The sequence below is a fragment of the Ranitomeya imitator genome, chromosome 7 (assembly GCF_032444005.1).
Source record: "Ranitomeya imitator isolate aRanImi1 chromosome 7, aRanImi1.pri, whole genome shotgun sequence".
NCBI lineage: Eukaryota > Metazoa > Chordata > Amphibia > Anura > Dendrobatidae > Ranitomeya > Ranitomeya imitator.
Window position 1 is genome coordinate 222682348 of NC_091288.1, and position 9211 is coordinate 222691558.

General features: G+C 44.2%; 1 protein-coding gene across 2 annotated transcripts in view; it reads right to left on the minus strand.

The window, feature by feature from the left end:
• LOC138645677 (uncharacterized) overlaps positions 1-8286 on the minus strand; it is a 29320-nt gene extending 21034 nt beyond the window's left edge. Inside the window, exons 1-2 of one of the 2 annotated variants that reach the window (XM_069735139.1) lie at positions 6513-8286; positions 44-258 (exon numbers count right to left, since the gene is read on the minus strand). In XM_069735139.1, coding sequence (XP_069591240.1) covers positions 44-258; positions 6513-8068 — 1771 coding nt within the window. In that variant the 5' untranslated portion in view covers positions 8069-8286. The remainder of the gene's footprint in view (positions 1-43; positions 259-6512) is intronic. The other variant, XM_069735138.1, reaches the window with a different exon arrangement.
• Positions 8287-9211: the final 925 nt, after the last annotated feature.

Genomic DNA, 9211 nt, shown 5'->3' on the forward strand with positions numbered 1-9211 from the left:
GAAGCACAGAATTTCCTAAGCACAGAATTGTCCTAATCCCAACCTTTCCAGTGATCCATGTACTCTCCCATCTTCTCCATGAATCTTTCATAAGAGGATGAAGTGGTGTAGACTATGACTATGGCGGAGTCCTCCACCACCGATTTCCAGTCTTCGATAGTAGTTGGATTGATGAGTTGGCAGTCAGGGATGATGTTTCTCGTCCAATTCTCCAGACTCTTCATATCATCGTCCTTCTCCACTGAGAAGATCACCGCTCTGAGAGAGGAGCACACCCATCATGGAGAGATTAGATCCTCTGAGCAGCACCATTACTCTCACACTTGTGAAAAGGTTCCCCACCCTGTAACCAAGATAAAGGACTGATGCCACCTAAACCCTGGGGCTAAGATACCTACAGGTTCATATGTGTGCTATGTGTCAGCTTTGAATTACGGTGGTCTCTGGTAGTGCCTTATTGGCATGCCACTATCATACTGTGCTATTACATACTATGAGACCCATTACATTGTGTTATTCCTGCTGTGTTCCTTTGGGAATGTTTTGCTCAATGAAGGTGGCAACAAATGTTCTGCAGATCTAGTACTGTACCATTGGAGTGATATCAGTGATTGGTGGTTTGTGGTCAAAATTTTGATTCAAATTAACTTTGCTTGTGGGAAAACTCATTTAACATATGTGTCACGGTTCCACCCCTCAGTGTGTCTGGGAGGTGGTTACTGGCAGCTCGGCCGTACAATCTGGTACAGGGGCGTGCTGAGCTGTCAATATGTTGATTGACATCTTGACTATCCAATCTGAGACTGGGAGGCGTCGGTTGTCTCAGGTGTTCATCCTTCCAGTTAATGGCCATGCCTCTTGACTGAGCTGAGGCCGATTTCATGAGTTTTATTTTTTTAAAATTTGGTGGATTTCATTTTGTGTTTTGTGCTGTGTGTTTTGTCTTTTGATTTGTGCTGTGTTTTGTTCTGTGTGTTTTGTGCTTTGGGTTTTGTGTTTTTTGCTGTGTGTTTTGTTTTGTGCTGTGTCTTTTGTTCTTTGTGCTGTGTTTTGTGTTTGGTGCTGTGTGTTTTGTGCTTTGTGCTGTGTTTTGTTTTGTGCTGTGTCTTTTGTTCTTTGCGCTATGTGTTTTGTGTTTGGTGCTGTGTGTTTTGTGCTTTGTGCTGTGTTTTCTGCTGTGCCTTTTGTTCTTTGTGCTGTGTCTTTTGTGCTTTGTTTTTTGAGCTTTGTACTGTGTGTGTTGCTGTGTGTATTTTGGGCTTTGTGCTTTGTTATTTGTGCTGTGTCCTTTGTGTTTTGTGCTTTGTATTTTGTGCTTTATGTTCTGTGCTTTGTGCTGTCCTGTGTGTTTTGTGCTTTGTGCTGTGTGTGCTGCTGTGTGTGTTTTGTGCTTTGTGGTTTGTGCTTTGTTATTTGTGCTTTGTTTTGTGCTGTGTCCTTGGTGTTTTGTGCTTTGTGTTTTGTGCTGAGTGGATTGTGCTTTGTGTTTTGTTCTCTGTTTTGTGCTTTGTGCTGTGTGTGTTGCTGTGTGTTTTGTGCTTTGTTATTTGTGCTTTGTTTTGTGCTGTGTCCTTTGTGCTGTGTTTTCTGCTGTGTCCTTTGTCTTTTGTGCTTTGTGTTCTGTGCTTTGTGTTTTGTGCTTTGTGTTCTGTGCTTTGTGTTTTGTGCTTTGTGTTCTGTGCTTTGTGTTTTGTGCTTTGTGTTCGGTGCTTTGTGCTGTCCTTTGTATTTTTTGCTGTGTGTTTGGTGCTTTGTGTTTTGTGCTGTGTGGTGCTGTGTGTGTTTTGCGCTTTGTGATGTGGGGTTTCTGATTTCTCCTTTGTGTTTTGTGCTGTGTGTTTTGTGCTTTGTGTTTTGTGCTGTGTGTTGCTGTGTGTGTTTGTGCTTTGTCATGTGGGGTTTCTGGTTTCTGCTTTTTGTTTTGTGCAGTGTCCTGTGTGTTTTGTGCTTTATGTTCCGTGCTTTGTGTTTTGTGCTTTGTGTTCTGTGCTTTGTGCTGTCCTGTGTATTTTGTGCTGTGTGTTTGGTGCTTTGTTTTTTCTGCTGTGTGTTGCTGTGTGTGTTTTGTGCTTTGTGATGTTGGGTTTCTGCTTTCTCCTTTGTGTTTTCTGCTGTGTCCTGTGTGTTTTGTGCTTCCTGCTTTGTACTTGTCCCAGGCTGGTGTTTACAATCAGTCCTTCCCTGAGAGACAATAGACACTAAGCTTCCTGCATTCTTTCTGGGGTTTGTAGATTCCGCGCCATTCTGTACTTTGTACTTTGCACCTTGTTAATGTCATTCGCTCTTTCTCGCTCTCATATCCTTGTTGGCACCACATTGTATAAGTGGCTGATGGCCAGAGGCGAGCGCCACATTCTGCATTTCTGGTCCAGCTCTAGATCCCATCATGGCCCCATTAATCATCTCTGACCAGGAGGAGATCGGTTTTCCTTCCTTCTAGGAGTGATCCCTTTATTCTCTAACCAGATGAATGATATTTGCAGCTTTCAGAGCACAGCGGCTCCCTCATCAGGTGGTTTACAAATGAATGACTGAGACGAGGGCACGAACCTGACCAGGGTTCATGCTGTCACATTCTGGGGACATCACAGCAGGAGCCCAAGAGTTTTTGTGAACCCTGGTTGGGTTATACTGCACCACATGTATTTGGGGTCAGTGGATCCCATTATATCAACTTTGCTCTTTTTATTATAATTATTATGGTAAATCATGACAGTTTCGGTTGCTGCTGTCCCACATCTGGAAATACAATGGAGAAGTCATGGAGCTTGCGGTATGGGGTGCTGACATGCTATTATTTGGTGACCTGCATTGCCCTTATTATTAGGGGGCTCTTTGGGTTCAGCTGGTGCTCCGTTATCATTCACAGATCTACGGTGAATATTGCAGTAGTTTCATCTCTAGCGACGTTAAGGTCATGAACAGAACAATCCGCACTATGAATATTATTATATGCCCCATTAAGAGGGGCAGACTGAAGACTATGGAGTGCGGGGTCCAACCACAGAGGCACCTACTGAGCCGTGTAGCCTTGTTCACCAGGGGGAGTGTAACGAAGGAACGCACTCACTGCCCACCATGAAGAGTAGGGTTATATAGAACTGTACTAATGCAGGGATGACTCCTGGATGACTGTCCTTGTCGGCCAACTTCCTGGAAAGCTTCTAAAAGAGAGGAGTGCAAGAGGCACCAGCGTGCACTCGTACATACCCCACCCATCCGCTGCCTCTCTGGGTCCAGAGAGGAACCTTCTAGAAGTTCTAGCTTATGAGAGATGTTGGGATATACAGAGCACGACCAGGAGATTTCACATCTTGAGCTCCCATGGGGTTTTCCCCATAGTGGAAGCCTTTGACAAGTGTCAGGAGTGTCGACAGGTCTGCTGCTGCCTGACTAGTGATCTCCAGTGTGGCCCGATTAGCTCGGGAAGTGACAGGTGCACAAATCCGGCATCTGTTTGATTGCTTATATCCAGGACCTTTGTGTACAGATATCAAAAGACTGACAGCCACTTCCAAACAGAAACCAGGTGTGAACAGGTGCTTACTAAGAGTAGCCAGGTACACATGAATTGGCCAACTTGTGCGCTAAGTTTTATCAATTTTTCCTATTTTCTAGAGCAGTAATGCCATTCATATATCATTTATATATTGGTTATATCTTGGACCTGTCTAAGGAGGAAGTTGGGTGGGGTCATGGGGGAGATAAGGATGCAATAAGATCCCATGCACACTGTGTGGCACTGCTGTGTGCATGCTATATATACTATGTGGCACGAATTAATAGCAATTGTCGCACTTTATTGCGATCATTGGTGACAGGAGGATGAGGAGCTCACAGTGATACAACCCGGGCGGCTCCGGAAGTGTCATCGGAGTGAGCAGACGATGACCGAGGCCTGGGACTAGCAGCTTCTATCCAGGGAGGGCCAAGCCCATATGAATGATAGGCTGGCAGCTGTTTTATCGATTGCAGTGTAGGAAGCCGATGCATTGTGCACTGCAGTACATTTCAGGGCCCCAGCTCGTCAGTACCGGATTCAGGCGCTGATACTTGTGGGATCGGCGAACCGGCTGTGATTTGAACAACCGGTTCCCCCGAATCAGTAAGAACCGGCTGAATCCCACCCTTGCTTCCATGGTCCCACAACCAGACAGCAGCTTTCTGTGGCTTCCTATAATTGCCATCACCCTCTATCATCAGCCTCAGGTGGATGTGACCATAATAACAAGCCCCCCAATATGCAGAACCCCAAAGAACGGACACTACGTGAACACGTCCTCAGTATCTCACATCACATATAACATTCCAACACTGACATAAACTAATCCATCCTGGACTGTACTTTGTGCTGAGAGCTTTACGGAAATGTCCAACCTGAGAATTACCCAACACGATAACGAGCAAATAACTCAGAAAACTCCAATAACTTCCTCATACACTTCAGTGAGACTATACATATATCTACACAGTTGTGTGAAAAAGTGTTTGCCCCCTTCCTGATTTCCTATTCTTTAGCTTGTTTGTCACACTTAAATCTTTAAGATCAGCAAACAAATGTGAATATTAGGCAAAGATAACACAAGAAAACACAAAATGTAGTTTATAAATGAAAGTCTCTATTATTAAGGGAAAAAGAAATCCCAACTTACAGGATCTTGTGTGAAAAAGTGATTGCCCTCCCACTAAAACTAAATTAAGTGTGGTTTATTACACGCAGGCCTGATTATTGCCATACCTGTACTCAATCAAGAAGTCACTGAAATAGGACCTGCCTGACAAAAGATCCTCAAAAGCTGGACATCATACCGCGATCCAAAGAAATTCTGGAACAAGTGAGAAACAAAGTAATTGAGATCTGTCAGTCTGGAAAAGGTCATAAAGCCATTCCTAAAGCTTTTGGACTGCAGCAAAAAACAATGAGAGCCATTATCCACAAATAGTGAAAGCATGGAACAGTGGTGAACCTTCCCAGGAGTGGACGGCTGACCAAAATTACCCCAAGAGCGCAGCAACTGCTCATCCAAGAGGTCATGAAAAACCTAAAGAACATCCAAAGACCTGCAGTCCTCACTTTTCTCAGTTAAGGTCAATGTTCATGACTCTACCATAAGAAAGAGACTGGGCAAAAATGTTCTAAGATGAAAACCACTGCTGAGCAATAAGAGCATGAAGGCTCGTCTCAGTTTTGTCAGAAAAATTCTTGATGATCCCCAAGACTTTTGGGAGAATTCTCTGAGGACCGACATGACAAAAGTTTAACTTTTTAGAAGGTGTATGTCCCATTACATCTGGCGTAGAAGTAACACAGCATTTTAGAAAAGGAACATCATACCAACAGTAAAATATGGTGGTGGTAGTGTGGTCTGGGGCTGTTTTGCTGCTTCAGGACCTGGAAGACTTGCTGTGGGAAATGGAGCCATGCATTTTGCTGTTTACCAAAAAGCCCTGAAGGAGAATGTGCGGCCATCTGATCGTAAACTCAGTCTGAAGCACACTTGGGTTATGCAGGAGGACAATGATCCAAGACACACCAGCAAGTCCACCTCTGAATGGCTAATGAAAACAAAATTAAGACTTTGGAGTGGCCTAGTCAAAATCCTGACCTTAATTGGACTGAGATGCTTAAAAAGGCGGCTCATGCTTGGAAACCCTGCAATGTGGCTGAATTACAACAATTCTGCAAAGATGAGAGGCCAAAATTCGTCCAGAGCATTGTCAAGACTCATTGCCAGTTATCACAAATACTCAATTGCAGTTGTTGCTGGTAAGGGCCCAACCAGTTCTAAGGTTTAGGGGGCAATCACTTTTTCACACAGGGCCCTGTAGGTTTGGATTTCTTTTTCCCTTAATAATAAAGACCTTCATTTATAGACTGCATTTTGTGATTATTGTGTTATCTTTCTCTAATATTTACATTTGTTTGGTTATCAGAAACATTTAAGTGTGACAAACAAGAATAGGAGACCAGGAGTGGAGTGAACACTTTTTCACACAACTCTGTGTGTATGTGTATATATATATATATATATATATATATATATATATATATATATATATGCACCATATAGTATAGATGTCCCATCTATTACTGCTGACAACCAGTCTGTAAATGGTATGTGAGAGGTTGTCAGCCCCTCCCCCTGGTGATGATATCACTGATATAAGGACATGTGATCAGACATGAGACCAAACCCCTTTTATTACAGCACCAGCTCATCTCCTATATCCCGTATCAACTGTATCAACCAAATACCCTGTTTTTTTCCATCTTTTTACTAGCACTTGCTTATTACTGTGTTTTTTTGCATTAGATTGTTTTTGGTCTTACTGTGCTCTTTTGTGTCTTCATGTATATACAGTAAGTTTGAGAAGTTGTCCCGGTTTATACAACAGTATATGAGCTATTTTGTTTAGCTGCCTGAACTTTTGAATGAGTAAATGTTGAGATGCAATTAAAAAATGTCTAAAAAGCCACTTGGTCTGGACAATTTAATACTTTTTACACCTACCTTGGACTTGTTTCTATCTTTCTATTATTTTGTGTATGTCCTTGGTCTTGTGATGCTGATTTTTCCATCTGTGGCTTTGTCTCGGTTTGTGCTTCTGATGATACATTGGATTCTATATGTGGTTTCTTCTCAATTTTTGACTCTGATGATACATTTGAATCTGCTTCTGGCTTATGATCAGTTTGTGTCTTTGTTGGTGACGTGGCTCCTGTCTGGGGCTTCATCTCCATTTGTGACTCTGATGGTGTACTGGCTCCTGTCTGGGGCTTCATCTCCATTTGTGACTCTGATGGTGTACTAGTTCCTGTCTGGGGCTTCATCTCCATTTGTGACTCTGATGGTGTACTGGCTCCTGTCTGGGGCTTCATCTCCATTTGTGACTCTGATGGTGTACTAGTTCCTGTCTGGGGCTTCATCTCCATTTGTGACTCTGATGGTGTACTGGCTCCTGTCTGGGGCTTCATCTCCATTTGTGACTCTGATGGTGTACTGGTTCCTGTCTGGGGCTTCATCTCCATTTGTGACTCTGATGGTGTACTGGTTCCTGTCTGGGGCTTCATCTCCGTTTGCGACTCTGATGGTGTACTGGTTCCTGTCTGGGGCTTCATCTCCGTGTATGACTCTGATGGTGTACTGGTTCCTGTCTGGGGCTTCATCTCCATTTGTGGCTCTGATGGTGTACTAGTTCCTGTCTGGGGCTTCATTTCCATTTGTGACTCTGATGGTGTACTGGTTCCTGTCTGGGGCTTCATCTCTGTTTGTGACTCTGATGATGGACTGGTTCCTGTCTTTGGCTTCATCTCCGTTTGTGACTCTGATGGTGTACTGGTTCCTGTCTGGGGCTTCATCTCCGCTTGTGACTCTGATGGTGTACTGGTTCCTGTCTGGGGCTTCATCTCCGCTTGTGACTCTGATGATGTACTGGTTCCTGTCTGGGGCTTCATCTCCGCTTGTGACTCTGGTGGTGTACTGGTTCCTGTCTGGGGCTTCATCCCCGTGTGTGACTCTGATGGTGTACTGGTTCCTGTCTGGGGCTTCACCTCCATTGGTGACTCTGATGGTGTACTGGCTCCTGTTTGGGGCTTCATCTCCGCTTGTGACTCTGATGGTGTACTGGTTCCTGTCTGGGGCTTCATCTCCGCTTGTGACTCTGATGATGTACTGGTTCCTGTCTGGGGCTTCATCTCCGCTTGTGACTCTGGTGGTGTACTGGTTCCTGTCTGGGGCTTCATCCCCGTGTGTGACTCTGATGGTGTACTGGTTCCTGTCTGGGGTTTAATCTCCTTTTGTGGCTCTGATGGTGTACTGGTTCCTGTCTGGGGCTTCATCTCTGCTTGTGACTCTGATGGTGTACTGGTTCCTGTCGGGGGCTTCATTTCCGTTTGTGACTCTGATGGTGTACTGGCTCCTGTCTGGGGCTTCTTCTCGGTTTGTGACCCTGTTGGTGGATTCTCATCAGTTTGTTTAACTGGTTGAGGAGTTGGTTCATCTATTTTCTTAGTCTCTGCATCTGAAAATGTTTTTTTATTCTTAGGACAAGGTAAAAAGTTCCCCATTTTCCTCCCTGATCTTCTCTGAGGTCTGTGATGTTCCGCTTTGCTTTTTTAGGTAATTAATTCTGGTGGTCACTGACCTTTATGGACTTCATGTCTGTCTCGGTGGTCGGAGTGAGGACACAGGAGTCGCTCTTTTTGCTGTATTTGCAGCCGGATCTTCCGTGGTTGTCAGTAACGTCTTTCTTGTAGATCCCGCACTGCAGGAAACCTGAAGAAAATAAGAAAATTCCAAGTCCTAGAAAGCTTCTGTCCAAAGTACAAAGGGGAAGTATGCAGAGATTTAATTGCACCTGATATAGCATTAACCCTACTCTGCCTGGGCAATAATACATATCATTCACTGCACAATCCAGGCGGAGTGATAGAAGCCATGTTAGACGGACACAGTTCTAATTACACGGGGTCCAGAATGCTTCCTGCTGGTGCAGTGCCCACTTAGTGATGACCGCCCCTTGTTCCTCCATAGAGGCTGGGATGATGATGAATGTAAAGTGCTGTAGAATAAGATAGCGCTATATAAGCAAAGGTACACACAATGAGAATGCTGGTTCTGGTGGGAAATGTGTGTAAATGGGTTAGTAACTGGCTTAGTGATAGAAAGCAGAGGGTGGTTATAAATGGTATAGTCTCTAACTGGGTCGCTGTGACCAGTGGGGTACCGCAGGGGTCAGTATTGGGACCTGTTCTCTTCAACATATTCATTAATGATCTGGTAGAAGGTTTACACAGTAAAATATCGATATTTGCAGATGATACAAAACTATGTAAAGCAGTTAATACAAGAGAAGATAGTATTCTGCTACAGATGGATCTGGAGAAGTTGGAAACTTGGGCCCAAAGGTGGCAGATGTGGTTTAACAATGATAAATGTAAGGTTATACACATGGGAAGAAGGAATCAATATCACCATTACACACTGAACGGGAAACCTCTGGGTAAATCTGACAGGGAGAAGGACTTGGGGATCCTAGTTAATGATAAACTTACCTGGACCAGGCAGTGCCAGGCAGCTGCTGCCAAGGCAAACAGGATCAAGGGGTGTATTAAAAAAGGTCTGGATACACATGATGAGAGCATTATACTGCCTCTGTACAAATCCCTGGTTAGACCGCACATGGAGTACTGTGTCCAGTTATGGGCACC